Source organism: Centruroides sculpturatus, unplaced genomic scaffold (assembly GCF_000671375.1).
Source record: "Centruroides sculpturatus isolate CEXI.00-Female unplaced genomic scaffold, Cexi_2.0 scaffold236, whole genome shotgun sequence".
NCBI lineage: Eukaryota > Metazoa > Arthropoda > Arachnida > Scorpiones > Buthidae > Centruroides > Centruroides sculpturatus.
Genome location: NW_019384403.1, coordinates 691,978 through 707,972, shown reverse-complemented (window position 1 = coordinate 707,972; position 15,995 = coordinate 691,978). Strand labels below are relative to the sequence as shown.

At 33.6% G+C, this 15,995-nt stretch overlaps 1 protein-coding gene across 1 annotated transcript; it reads right to left on the bottom strand.

Moving 5' to 3' along the window:
- Positions 1-10,329: 10,329 nt before the first annotated feature.
- Positions 10,330-11,877, bottom strand: LOC111618711 (forkhead box protein B1-like). Its single transcript, XM_023360281.1, has one exon. The coding sequence runs from the start codon at positions 11,766-11,768 to the stop codon at positions 10,794-10,796; it is 975 nt and encodes a 324-aa protein (XP_023216049.1). The 5' UTR covers positions 11,769-11,877; the 3' UTR covers positions 10,330-10,793.
- Positions 11,878-15,995: the final 4,118 nt, after the last annotated feature.

The following is a 15,995-nucleotide window of genomic DNA, read 5'->3' as shown; positions in this document are numbered from 1 at the left end:
ATTATCAAAAGATTCCGCTGAAAATATCACTTCTGACCCGGGAAGGAGTCGGATTAACACTTAAAAACGCACGAAAAATAAGGGCCTGTAACCGAAAAAACCCTCGAATTTAAACTGAATTTAAACCAAATTTACAAGATTTAAACGAAAGATATACCCCACTTTCTGTCTAATCGAAGAGGAAGGGGGGCCGTCCCTCGTATTGATTCCCCCCCCGCAATCAAGAATTCGCCTAACCTCATACGCACGTAGGCCTATATTAAAATTCCTTCTTGCGATTCAAAGACCTCATATTTTATCAAGAAACCTTCTATACTAATTTACAGAGAGGGGTGCGCATTGTACTTTCCTTAAGCGAACGTGACAATGCACCAAGTTTGTGGCTTAGCATTTTGGCCTTTTATTCGACATTTGTGTTCACAAAACCGTAAGCAAGGCCCACATACGTCCCTTCAGAGCAATGAAACGTGCAATTGTACTCTTGGTTCTCCCCCCTTTCTCCTCTGTCTAATATTGGTTTTCAGCTTTACTTTCCGATCCGAAAACCCGAAATCAACATAAGATCCACGTCTGTATGTCTGTCGGTAGGCTGTTGTAGAAATCCCTAGAAAAATTCCCGTTTGTTCTGGGAATTAACCGGTGAATTTATTTATTTATTTATTTTTGCAGTAGATTTTTCAGGATTTTTTTAAGAATTTAAATTAATTCTAACGTAAAGGTTGAGGAGAAATCGAGGAGAAAGATGCCAACTTTTCTAAAAATTAGATTAATTTCTTCTTTTACGGGAAGATATTTTAATTTTAGGGATTTTTCGTTAAATTTGTATATTCCTTTAGAAATTTTTCCTTCGTTTTAGGGATTTTTTTGTATCTGTTTTCATTTTAGGGACGTAAAATACGTTTTAAACTTCGAAAAGTCTTTTATGTTTTTGAGATTTTATGCAGATTTTAGGGTCTTTTTTCCCTCATTTTAGGGAATTTTATACCTGTTTCCAATTCACGGACTTAAAAAGTTTTACACTTCGAATAATCTTTTATTTTATTTTATATTTTAAAGGGATTTTTCGCTAAATTTCTACAGAAAAGTCTAATTTTTAGCGATTTTTGGGGTGATTTTATGCTTATTTTCGGCGGCCGAAACTTAAATTTTTCCTAAAAATTGATAAGTAAACTACTTAAATTCGGATTTGAGAGCGAATTTCGAGTGTTTTTTTATGAATTAAAATCATAATTTCTTTGTTAAATGAGAAGAAAACGCTGTATTTTTTTAATACGGAAACATTGAAAGTGAATGAGGAGGATGTTAACTAGCGCAGGTGATGCTGAAGAAAAGAGGGAAAATCTTTGAAAAATAGGGATAAAGTAGCTGAAAAACGGATGCGTTTAACAAAAGAAATAAAGGAAAAATCGCTTGAATAGGGGAAAAGATCATAGACAAAACGAAGGAAAATAAAACTGTGTTTTAGAAAAGACAAGAATTCGACAATAGAAAAAAAATGATACTGAAAAATTGCAAAAATTATGAAAAATAAGGGAAAAATCCCTAAAAACGTAAAAGATGTATCGAAGTTTAAAACGTGTGATAACTTCCTTAAAGTGGAAAAATACAAAAATATCCCTGAAATAAATAAAAAAACCCTAAAGTAATAAAATTAGAGAAAAATCCCTACATCGATCCTACAAGTTAACGAATAAAAGTAAAAGTTTCAAAGGGAAAAAATACAGAGAATATGCCAGAAATGTCTAGGCTTATTGACAGGAAAAAAACGAAATAATACAAAAACTTCCCTAAACTTGTAACAAAAACAGTAGAAAAATCCCTAACACTAGAAATACTCGTTAAAATCCCAAAAATTGAATTAAAAAACCATAAAAACTCTAAGGGGAAACACCCTGAAACATATTTCAAATCAAAAAAATCCCCAACGCCAATAAAACATTGGATTTATATAAAAATAGAGGGAAAAATAAAGGAAAAAAACCAAAAAAAAAAAAAAAACATTTTTTACCATAAAAATCCCTAAAAATTAATCATAAACCCGAGAATATATTAAATTTACATAAAAATAGAAGAAAAATAAGTTTAAAAAACATTTTTTACTGTAAAAATCCATAAAAATTAATAATAAAGGCGAGAAAAGATAAAATTTATAGAAAAAACGGAGAGGAATAAAGGGAGATAAAAAATGATAAATAAATGATAGAAATTGAATATATTTTTGATATATTTTTCTATCATTTTTTGGGAAATTTTACAAGCAAAAATGATATTTCAATGCATCAAAAAATAATAAAGAAAGAGGGAGGAAAAGCTGAAAATTGACTTCCTCTCAACTACATACAAGAGTAAATAAATCTTTCACGAGGAGTCGGATAAAAGAATTCACAAAATCTCTCTAAAATATGAACATTTTTCCCCCCTTTTTTTTTCAACTGCAAGGCACTAAAAATACATTTGAAATTTAAACAGGATTTAGTTTACTGTTAAGTCTTCTTTATTACCTATTTTTAGCGTTGAAATATTTATGTCAGCTCTATACTAACTACATAAAAAAAAAACACACACACACACACTATAGGATCTAGCGCTGAGATAAGAGGAAAATCACTTAATTTTTATAAAAAAAATATTTAATATAAATACTTAAAAATGCTTTTAAATCAAAACTTAGAGGGTTTTTTAAGTGGTTTTTCAAAAATTTTCGACATTTTTCATTGTTTAGGCACTTAAAAATCATACTAAAAATAGCTAATGATGTACTAATTACATAGGGGAGGGTGCTCGGATAAGGGAAAAATCGCTGAATTTTTATTAAAATGTGTTATATAAATGGTTTTAAATGAAAATTTAGCATCTTTTAAAGTAACTTTTTTAAAAAAAATTAGCATTTTTATTGGTTTAGGCACTGAAAAAACCTGCTTAAAATGCATACATCGCTTGCACTGATTTATACCAAAAAAAAAATCATGGATTATAGTTCTAATTTAAGAGAAAAAATGTAAAAATATTTAAAATTAACGCTTAGAAATGGATTTAGATTAAAATTTACAGTTTTTAATAGTAATTTTTTAATTATTTTCAAGCATTTTCTCATGATGTAGATGCTTGTAGACACGTTCAAAGTACAGTCCTATAGAAAAACCAATGGAGAGAGGTTGAAAAAGTGAGAGAAAATCTCCAAATTTTTATAAAAATGCTTAATATAAACACTTAAAAATTGTTGTAAATGATAATTTACAATGATTTAAAATTATTTCTGTAAAATTTTTCATTATTTTTTATGCAGCTTTAAAAAAAAAAACCTGCTAGAAATCCGCTCAGCACATTATTCTAACAGAATCTAAGCTGTAAATTAATGATTATAACTGGCCTAAATGCATAAAATATGATTTAAATATGTTAATCTTTAATTTAATTTAGTATATAACTCAATAAATTTCACTTAAATTATGTTATTAGCATGTATAAAATTAACTAACATAATTCAGGATAATTTGTATAAGTTAAAATATAGGCCTTTGATACTTTAAATTATTAAAGCAACTCCTTAAAATTAACATGTAAATTTACAATTTACATGTCCTTAAATGTTAATTATAAGGATTTTTTTTAGGGGAAACGAGCGTTGTAAAGGATCTTTAAGGGAGAGATCGCGTACAAAAATTCGTTTTTTTTTTATTTTTTTTCAGGATAATATTTTAGATTTTTTCAATTTTGACGTTCAGACAACTCGACAGGCTTTCTGTGACTTAATTTAATTGTTTTAAATCGAATTTTTTTCAGCTATTTTTAATAATAAATCCGATATTTTATCACGTGAGGCCTGTTGGAAATCAAAGAAAATATTCTTAAATTAATTTATCACATAATAGAAATAGATTAAAGAAGCTAAAAATAAATAAAAAATTAAATAAAATGAATAAATAAATAAATAATCTTCGTCACGTGTACGATATTCACGTGTTTTCACGCGTAGAAATCGATGAAAATATTCAAATTTCAAGCTTAAACAAACGGGAAAAAAAGTAAATTTTCACGAAAAAAAACTGTAAATTAAGGAAAAATTACGATTAGATTTAAAAAGATTCATTTATTTTAAGAAAATAAAAGAAAAAAAATGCATTTTCACGCGTGAAAATCGGCGAAAACGTTAAAAAATTTCAGGTCGAATACATTAAATCGTACATTTTAACCGTAAAAAAGTGTGAAATTTTTGTAAAAAAATGCAATTATTTGATGAAAATTTAACACTTCGACCCGATTTTCATCGATAAAAATCGTTAAAAACCTTAAAATTTCATCAAAAATGAGTAAAAGAGCGTAAATTTTCACTATAAAAAAGCTGCAAAAAATGCAATTAAAAAATTCGATTTCGCTAGTGAAAATCGCTTTAAAAAAACATTAAAATATCGTTTAAAGTAAATAAATAAAAAATTTCACATTTTAATCATAAATAAATTTAAAAAAACACTACGAATTTATTTGTAGACGAATGTAATTTACTCCACCACCTCCCCTTATTAGTAAGAACGACGAAGGATTAATATAGTGGGCCTTTATATAAATATAGGGCTTAGGAGGCCCGATATTTGTGTTGCTGTCGGAAGGTATAGTGGAATGGAAATAATTAATAAAAGTCAAAATTGTAACAGAGAATGGTTGTTCAGTTTATGAGTGGTGCAGTCACGACATGTTCGTGCCCCCATAAAACATTCTAAAGTGAGGAAGTATTGCATTTTTCATGGGCACCGTTTGATCAAAGTTGTCAACAAGCCTCACTTTTGCTTTTAAACTTCACTTTTGACATTGTTTACTGGCGGAAAAATGCTAAATTACACGCGAAAATCGATCGTTTTCACGTGTGCGTACGAAATTCCCCCCCCCCCCTGTCTTCGGCACGTTTCTTACTCTTGTGTGACGTAATTTACTGCGTTAAACGTCTTAAAAACGTGCCAGATTCTTCCCAGTTTTAAGGCCCGAAACGTCGGTCGAGCCCTTAAAAAAAATAAGGGGGAGAGCGCTTACTATCGTTAATTGAGTAGGAGCAGTTGTAAAGTAAGGAGTGATGAATGCGCTAAATTTATTAGGAGGGCGAATCAATGAAAAGTTGGATTGATTTATAGAGGTTGAAGGGCCTTATAACGATTTTCTAATGGTTGTAACACGGTAGGGTGATGNATGCTATAAACGGGTGGATTTTTAAGTAATTTTATACTGTAAACGGGGGATTTTTTTTTTATTTTTACATTTATCTATCCAGTTATTTATATATATATATATATATAAAGAGGTAATGTATTACACTTGAAGGGATGAGAAATTATACTGTATACAGGCCTCGAATGTATTGTAAAATTGTATAAAATACAATAAATCGATGAGAATGTTCTAAAAAGAATTAACAAATTTTCAAGATAAAAATAAGAGATTTTAAGGGTAATTCACGCGCCTAAAACACGCAAAACCTGACAAATTACACATTAAACTGTATTTTTTTAAATGGGCCCTTCACAAGCCACGTAATAACACACGCTAAAGACGTGAATAACTATATTAAAAGTGGGTAAAACCACGTGACATTCGGACCTTATTTTAGGGACACGCAAAAAAAAAGGTGTGTAGGTCTGTTTTTTAAAAGAAAAATTAAATCTCCCAAGACTAGAAATTCGTGGCAAACAAAGTGGTTTATTTTTATACAGACCATTGTTTTTGGCGTTTGTTTGTATTTACATAAAAGTCACTTTCCTTTTTTTTTTTATCTTTGTGTATATATATACATATATATATGCGTATATGTATGTATATATATATATATATAAAGCGTGCTAACAGCACACTACATCAGTTGTAAAGTAAGGAGTGATGAATGCGCTAAATTTATTAGGAGGGCGAATCAATGAAAAGTTGGATTGATTTATAGAGGTTGAAGGGCCTTATAACGATTTTCTAATGGTTGTAACACGGTAGGGTGATGCCGTTTTCAGCCTTTTCGGCTTTGTAAAATCGCTACAGGGTGCGGGAAGGGCCCCCGAATGTTGCGTTACTGCCGGGATTTTGGCAGGAGATTAACGCAGAGGATCCTCATTAATACGTTACTCGTTGCCTTAAATTAAAATATTTTAGCCTCTCTTAATCTTCGGCAATCTTAAAGAAGGCGTAGAAAAGTAGGTTAAAGGCCTTAAATGTCGCTCACTGCAATCGACTTTAATAGGGGATTAACGCGAAGGATTCGGATAAAGACACGTCTCCTGGGCCTTAAATTAAATATTTAAACCTTAATTTTACCGCATCTGAGCCTTAAAATAGGCTACAACATAAAAGTTACTTAAAGGCTTCGAATGTTGTTTTACAGAACCGACTCTGACGGCGAAGGATTAACGCAGAAGATCCTTATTAAAATACGCTTTAAGGTTAATAAATCGCCTTAAAATGCATGTCTAAAACCTATTTTGAGCCTTTAAACATTAAATAATGACTACAACTAGCTTAAAAATCGGTTTAAAAGATCCCGCTAATGCACTAATTTTAATGAAGGATTAACAAAGATAATGCTGATTAAATTAAGCATTAAGGCTAGCAATGAGCCTTAAACTGAATACTACGACTTACTTTAACGTATTTAAAGCCTTTAAAATGGCCATCGATTTGATTTAAAGTCGGGGGAAAAGGGGATGACTGCTAGAAGCACGCATATTCATATATGCAAAAGGCCCTTTTCAGTATGTTTACTCTAGCATGAAGGCCTCACTCTATCAGTGTCATCTCAGTTTATTCTGAGGTGCAAATATTATAGAGCCATCACGCAATATTTTCATACACACACACACACAAAACGGGGGTGAAGTTTATCGCCTGCACGAGGAAGGTAGCGCAAAAAAACCGAGTTACTGACGCTATACAAAGCCAAATTTTCGCAAAAATTTATCAAATTTACCAGGCCTAAGGCTAAATTTTTATATTTTAAGCCTTACTATAGCCTTCTTCTGCCTTATTTTATGAGTAAAGATGGTTTTACGCAGCAGAAACACTCTGTTCCTACGCTTAAAACTGACGTTACGGCACGAAATCAAACAATCGTTGCCTAAAAATAAGGCTAAAAATTAATTAATTTTTAACCTTAAACGAATTTTCGAAGGATTTAACGTTAATTAAACAGGTTTTAAAGCCTTAAAACTAATTAAAACGCGGTTAAAACGTCAAGCGATTTCGGCGTACGCAGCTAATTTTCTTCTCCTCCATCTTCGTGAGAAAACGTTAACAAAATTAATTATTTACTAACGTAACTTCATTATTAATTATTTATTAACGTAAAGGCATGGAATAAATCTTTAAAATATCATTTTAAACACGTAAATATCTATATTTTTACTTGTTATCGGGTAATAAATGTTTCGAGTTATCGATGCTCATTGCCATTCTACTAACACGAGCAGGAGGAAACGAAGAGGGGGGTAAGAAAACCACTGTTTAAACAGAAATTCACGTGTAAAATTTTATAACCTGGAAAGTATGAAAGCTAAGGGAGGCATACTTGTTACTGTGGTAGCATTACACGAGGCCCTAACAACAGAATTCAACGGTAACATTGCAGTAGTGGTAACGTAACGAAACTATTTCCCAATCAAATCACTCGCTGTTGAAGAGTTACGAAGCACGCAACACACGCAACCACCACCAACATTTCTGTTGAGTAACAGCATAATATGATAATATCATATACAAATCCTTCCATTAAACGATCGAGTGTATAGGATATAGTTACATAAAAATGAATTTTTGGAGTACGTAACAGCTGGGGGAAGGGGAAGAAACTAACTTAAACGGCTTAAAAAATAGGGGGACGAACACTTAACACATCCGGCCGTACCTCCCCCCCCCTTACAAGAGGACACACCAAAGTGGCCAGAAAGAATACTTTATCCCCGCTTTTGTCGAGTGTGGAGTGTCATTAAGGAACGATTTGTAAAACACCCACCGTGTGTGTATCTTTACTTCACCCCTGTAAAACACTACTTTAACGACGATTATTGACGTCATTAAAGTTGGCCGTAACACTGTTGAATATAACAATTGTTTATAAATGATCCACACCGAGATGATAAACCACGTGACAGTCTGGGGCCCCCCTTTTTTTTTTCTAGACACCAATTTTCTGTTAATTTATGCTATAAACGGGTGGATTTTTAAGTAATTTTATACTGTAAACGGGGGATTTTTTTTTTATTTTTACATTTATCTATCCAGTTATTTATATATATATATATATAAAGAGGTAATGTATTACACTTGAAGGGATGAGAAATTATACTGTATACAGGCCTCGNCCTTTAGAAATTTTTCCTTCGTTTTAGGGATTTTTTTGTATCTGTTTTCATTTTAGGGACGTAAAATACGTTTTAAACTTCGAAAAGTCTTTTATGTTTTTGAGATTTTATGCAGATTTTAGGGTCTTTTTTCCCTCATTTTAGGGAATTTTATACCTGTTTCCAATTCACGGACTTAAAAAGTTTTACACTTCGAATAATCTTTTATTTTATTTTATATTTTAAAGGGATTTTTCGCTAAATTTCTACAGAAAAGTCTAATTTTTAGCGATTTTTGGGGTGATTTTATGCTTATTTTCGGCGGCCGAAACTTAAATTTTTCCTAAAAATTGATAAGTAAACTACTTAAATTCGGATTTGAGAGCGAATTTCGAGTGTTTTTTTATGAATTAAAATCATAATTTCTTTGTTAAATGAGAAGAAAACGCTGTATTTTTTTAATACGGAAACATTGAAAGTGAATGAGGAGGATGTTAACTAGCGCAGGTGATGCTGAAGAAAAGAGGGAAAATCTTTGAAAAATAGGGATAAAGTAGCTGAAAAACGGATGCGTTTAACAAAAGAAATAAAGGAAAAATCGCTTGAATAGGGGAAAAGATCATAGACAAAACGAAGGAAAATAAAACTGTGTTTTAGAAAAGACAAGAATTCGACAATAGAAAAAAAATGATACTGAAAAATTGCAAAAATTATGAAAAATAAGGGAAAAATCCCTAAAAACGTAAAAGATGTATCGAAGTTTAAAACGTGTGATAACTTCCTTAAAGTGGAAAAATACAAAAATATCCCTGAAATAAATAAAAAAACCCTAAAGTAATAAAATTAGAGAAAAATCCCTACATCGATCCTACAAGTTAACGAATAAAAGTAAAAGTTTCAAAGGGAAAAAATACAGAGAATATGCCAGAAATGTCTAGGCTTATTGACAGGAAAAAAACGAAATAATACAAAAACTTCCCTAAACTCGTAACAAAAACAGTAGAAAAATCCCTAACACTAGAAATACTCGTTAAAATCCCAAAAATTGAATTAAAAAACCATAAAAACTCTAAGGGGAAACACCCTGAAACATATTTCAAATCAAAAAAATCCCCAACGCCAATAAAACATTGGATTTATATAAAAATAGAGGGAAAAATAAAGGAAAAAAACCAAAAAAAAAAAAAAACATTTTTTACCATAAAAATCCCTAAAAATTAATCATAAACCCGAGAATATATTAAATTTACATAAAAATAGAAGAAAAATAAGTTTAAAAAACATTTTTTACTGTAAAAATCCATAAAAATTAATAATAAAGGCGAGAAAAGATAAAATTTATAGAAAAAACGGAGAGGAATAAAGGGAGATAAAAAATGATAAATAAATGATAGAAATTGAATATATTTTTGATATATTTTTCTATCATTTTTTGGGAAATTTTACAAGCAAAAATGATATTTCAATGCATCAAAAAATAATAAAGAAAGAGGGAGGAAAAGCTGAAAATTGACTTCCTCTCAACTACATACAAGAGTAAATAAATCTTTCACGAGGAGTCGGATAAAAGAATTCACAAAATCTCTCTAAAATATGAACATTTTTCCCCCCTTTTTTTTTCAACTGCAAGGCACTAAAAATACATTTGAAATTTAAACAGGATTTAGTTTACTGTTAAGTCTTCTTTATTACCTATTTTTAGCGTTGAAATATTTATGTCAGCTCTATACTAACTACATAAAAAAAAAACACACACACACACACTATAGGATCTAGCGCTGAGATAAGAGGAAAATCACTTAATTTTTATAAAAAAAATATTTAATATAAATACTTAAAAATGCTTTTAAATCAAAACTTAGAGGGTTTTTTAAGTGGTTTTTCAAAAATTTTCGACATTTTTCATTGTTTAGGCACTTAAAAATCATACTAAAAATAGCTAATGATGTACTAATTACATAGGGGAGGGTGCTCGGATAAGGGAAAAATCGCTGAATTTTTATTAAAATGTTGCGTGCTAACAGCACACTACATCATACAAACATCTCCCATACACAAAGTAAAACCCACTGAAGAACTCCAGGAACTACTGTAGAGGCTCAGGCTCAGGCTCAGTTTATATATATACATATACATATATGTGTATATATATATATAAGCTGTGTTTTCTAGCCTTAAGGAACTGTTCCCATCCCAAAATAAGCGTTTTTAACGCCTTATTCTTTCAATTTTCTGGTATTGTTGAACAGAACACAAACACAAGAACCCCTTTTTTTTTATTATTTTTAAATTGTTTTTTTTTTTCTTTTTTTCTCACAAAGGCTACACTAAACAGCGGGTTTTGTGCGCAGGCTACACTACACACGTAGCTAAGCCTATATATTTATATATATATATATATACTAGGTTTACATGCTGGCTCTATAGAGAGATTAGTCCATAACTTTACCTCATGTATTTACTGTGGTAGGTCCCCTTTTTTAAAAATTTTTACTTGCTCGAGTCGCTTACAACATCCAAAGACTTGGCTGAGATGTCGCTAGAAGTCGAATCGGCCCTACTTGGGGGCGAACAGGCCGGATAGGGTGGAAGATTCGGTAGAGTCCTTGTACCAACTAATGCAGAATGGTCCGTCAGTCCAGGGAACTGTAAAGCTGGCAACAGGGTCGGCTTGATGGGTAATGACGGTAAGGTGAGCGGTACGGTACCGTGTACCGCTGGTAATTGTAGAGGATAGCCTACAGGCTTGCCGTAGAGGTGCTGAAACTCGTGTTGTAGTGCCGAATGTGGGAAGGTTGTCGTATAAGTCGGGTGCCACGTTGCTTGGCCCGTGACACACGACACGGAGCATGGGAATGCCGGCAACAGAGGCTGTGGCACCAGCGGGTGGTGGTGGTGATGTCTCATGCTGTCCTTGTTGTCCGGTGCTATAAGGTTCTCGATAGAAAAAGGCTGTTTGTATGATGTCACCGAGGGCCTTACGATATCCGCCAAAGGTTGAAGGTGGCTGGGTGCCGCTGCTAGTGCCGTCAACCTCAATTTTGCTTGCTCCTGTATGGCGTGTTGAGATGCTGTCTCGATGTGTTTTAGTTCGGCAAGTGCCGCTGCCGTGGCATCTTTTATGGATTTCGGTAGCTTGAACCTCTTGCGTCTTCTCAGAAAGCTTCCGTTTTCGAACATATCCCCGCATGCCGGATGTAGGGCCCAGTAGCTTCCTTTACCGGGCCTGTCGGGCCTTCGTGGTATCTTTATAAAACAGTCATTAAACGATAGATTGTGCCTTAGAGAGTTCTGCCACCTCTGAGTGTTCTTGCGGTAGTACGGGAATCTATCCATGATGAACTTGTAGATGTCATTGAGGGTGAGCATTTTTTCTGTAGAGCTTTGTATAGCCATAAAGGTCAAAGATATATAAGAATAGGGCGGTTTTTGATCGCCGTACGTATTCCGTCCCGGTCGTGGCATGGTCTGTCTCGATCACTGCATCACTACAGGCATTTTCGGTTGAATCCACACTCACATAATCGAGCTGGGCTTGCTGAGCGGCAGTCAAACACTACAGACTGGCAACGTTGCCTCACCTGATCAAGCGCCAACTTCGAACGCGACAAAACAAGGCGCCAGTCTCCACCCCCTGGGCGTGTTGACTTCGCAGGAGCACACACTGGCAAAGTCGTACAGCCTCGTCCAATGGTGTTCCTCTAAGCCATGCCAATCAAAAACTGGAGGCGTGCACTGTTTCCGCAGGCTGGCGAGTCTAGAGGAGCACGCGTTGTAACCACCAACTGTAAGTACACCTCTTGAACTTTAACAAAGCCGGGGGGGGCGAATATGTGTTCTCAGTCCTGCCGAATTAGTCTCGGAGTAGGAGAGAAAAAAATATCCCCCTATTTATTCTCATACCGAGTCCAAGTATCTATTGTCGCGTCGAGGGTCTGCCTCCGTTCCAGCTGCTACTTTTTGGGTATGAGCGGTCAACCACTTGTATATAGAAAGCATACAATGTTATGGTTTTGTATCGATATCTATAGGAGTGAGGCAAAGATGAATGAGCCCAAAGGAATTTTGTGCATGTAATGACGTTTAGAACACTCTACCCCAAAGTGGGGAAACACGCCGTTTAGGGGGGGCAAGAAAGAATACATATCAGCACCCTTTCTATATAGGGGGACGTCCGTGGAGTTACTTGTCAGCACATGATCTTTACAGCCAAAGAAGCCCGCTTCTTTTGTCAACATTTGACTTTCTGCCGCAGTTCCTTTTTGCCAAAACCACCTGCCTTTCTCTCCCCCCATAAACTATCGGCTAGAAAACCACTTTTGGTTATAAGGGGGGGGTCGGGTGCTTTCTTCGCCATTCACTGCCACATCTTTGTAATCACACTTCCGATATGCACGCAGTTTCTCAGGCTTGTCTAGTGATAGAATGATATATAACCCACCTACCGAAAATTAGTTTGCATGATGTCTTTTGCATTGTGGCTGCTAAATCGGTTCCACTCCTCTCCTCTTCCACTTCTCTCCTATTAGATTAAACCAGTTTTGTGGACAAACAACAAGGAAATCAGTAATTATCCTTGCGGATTTTCTGAATAATAGAATTTTTATTAGGCTGTTCTGTAAGCAGCCATAAAGGAAAAAGAAGAAGAAGAAGAAGCAGAAGAAGAAGAAGAGCAGAGGGGGGGAAAAATGAAAGAAACGAAACTCGTTCTGGGTTTGTCGGTCTCTTCTGCTTTTTCTAGTCTCATAAATGGAGTTGCCAGACGTCTACGAAATTTTCGACGGTCACGTGACAGCGTAAACACATTATAAAACTAATTATGAGTATCCCCCTTCTCTTTATTATTATTTTTATTTTTATTATTTTTTTTTTAAAAGGAGGTTACTTCAAAGATTAACTCTCTACCCACGTAAACATTAGCCACTTTTGGGAGATTTTATTGTTGTTTAATTGTTTCCAACTAGATTATTTCTTACTTATCTTCTTGTTTAAGTGTGTTATTAAATTTATGAAGCCGTATAATTGCTTAAAAAAAAAAAATTCGTTTTAATTGAGAAGTCGCTTTGTAAATGCTAGACTTTTTATTTTTATTTATTTATTTACTTCCTCCCCTCACTCAGGTAGCTTAAACACATAAGTTTTCTAAAGCTTTTAGACGTCTAAACTTTTACTTTTAAGGCAAACAATTAGGGTTGTAATCCCGTTTATTACCTTCTATTTTCAACTGGAACACCTTTCGTAATTTAGGGCATCTTCTTAAAGAATTTCCTCCCTTCGGAATGTATCCTTAAAAACCAATTGTTCGAGTCGAAAACGTTACCTGCAGAGTAGTAGATTGCATCTAAACAAAGTTTAGAAACACGTGTTTGCTTAATTGACAGACATGTTGCTACCTCCAAGCACCACACCTGGATATATTCCTATAGAACGATGCCTGAGTTACTCCTTACCTGTGTCATTTCACCACACCTTTACTGACCACAGGTGTTTGCATTGTAAAACCTTAAGAAAAAAGGTAGAGAACTCATTAAGGTTCCTACCTCGTAATTTAAATTTTAACCACTTCTTATGTCCAAAAAAAAAAAATAAATAAATAATTAAATAAAAATGGCTGCCTTACTCGGCCATATTTGAAATGAGTAGTGTGACGAAAGATTCGAAGCAACACCTGTTAGTAAAATTGAAAAAAATTATAATAAAAATACAAGTATAGAAGAAGATTCCTTTAAACTTTTATAGGGCATCCATCCAAGGATGAGAGTATTTGAATAATGGCCAACTTGAGCAATAATAGAATTGCAGAAGTAGCCATTTTCTTGTCGTATTCACAACCTGCTATCTGTTACTAAACGTAATGCACATGGGCCTACCTGATTTATGAAAGGACATTCAAGAGCAATGGAATTCGCAGAAGAAAAGACCGGTGACTTGTGCTGTGCTTTGATCAATGGCATGGCTGGACAACCCCCAAACTGCAATTGACTGCATCGTACATCATTCTATGGATATTTTTCATCTGAAATGCGACTATGGTCACTACAGATTTCAGTTCGATTTTTCTTATTATTATTATATATATATATTTCTTTTATTTTCTTTTTTAAAGTTGATGAATGGCCAATTTTTATTCACACTTTCAACCATCTTCTTCTACTGTCCACGTGTAATTTCGTACAGGAAAGGATCCTTTGTAGCGTGTTTTTTTTTTGACCTTTTACAACCAGCAAACTTCGCCAATTTGGAGCCTTAAAGTGTAAAAAAAAAGCGAATTTACAGGGTAGTTTATCTTGTAAACTTGCAGAAGAATGGTGTTTTGTTACGAAATTTACAATTCTAACACCTCCCTACTGAGTTAACTGTTAAATTTCATCACTTATGAACACCAATATTTGTGAATTTTAGTATATATTGGCCTTCACGTAGCTGCAAATTTCGCCAGTTTGGAGCCTTAAATTACTTTTTAAAAAAGGCGAATTTACAGGGTAGTTTATCTTCTTAAACCTTAATCTTATGGTTTCTACGTGGTGTATTGTTATAAAATTACAGTTTTAATCTCCCCCCTTTCCATTGCGTTAACGGTTAGATAAAATAGCTTGTGAACCCCCCTAAATTTCTGACTTACCTGTTCTGACTTTTATCCTACGTTGGCCTTTACAAGGAGCAAACTTCACCAGTTTGGAGCCTTAAACTATAAAAAAAAAAAAAGGTGGCTTTCATGGTAGTATATCTTCTAAAATTGCTAAAAGGATGGTTTCTACGTGGTGTATTGTTACAAAATTACCATTTTAAACCCCCACTACCGCGTTAACGGTTAAATTTCGTAACTTAGGAACCCCCAAATTTGGTGTGTTGTAAGATATCGAGGCATCACCTCTGACACACCAAGGTGTTGGACATATAAAGATAATGTGCACATGTGATGGTCGTCAGAGAAAAGACAATGGACAATTTCGTGCCTACTGACTTCCTGCCCCTCTGTTGCATGGGATGTAAGAAACAATGGGACCTACAATCACTACAGGAAACTAACAGCTTTCCATGAAGGGGGAAGGAAAAAAGAAAAAAAAAATATCACTTTTCTGCAAAGTAATTGAATGATTCCTCCTGGATCCTTTAAATATTTCGCATTAAAGTAAACTTCTAGAGGGCCTCATTGTTGAAAGTAATGATTATAATGTTTAGAAATTTCAGTTTTTGACATTATCACACGACACAAAAGCCGAATTATAGAGAAAAATTGGGTAAATTGATTTTAGGAGAAGGCCGAGACGGTGCCTTTTCCTTCTAGAATATCTACTTTTATGTGTTAAAATGCTAAATAATATAATAAATAAATGTTTAGAGACAAAAATGGATGTTTATTTATAGCAAATTTACGTTAAAATTTTAATAAATATCCTATAGTTTACTACACAAGAACCCAGTTACTACACAGGAATTGGATTTTGATAGGGCCTATTATAATTATTGACTTTATAAGCCATTTTTCTGAGGCTTATGATGCCTTAAAAAGCTCTAAATTGTTTAAACTCTTAATTTATCCATCATTTACAGCCTTAATTATTTAAAAGCATAATAATATATCTATATATAGATAAAAATATATAATACGTTAATTACAAAAATGAAAAAAGTGAAGAGAGAAAGGGGTGGAGATACCGCACTGTAAAGCACAACATTTCAAAGCTTTAT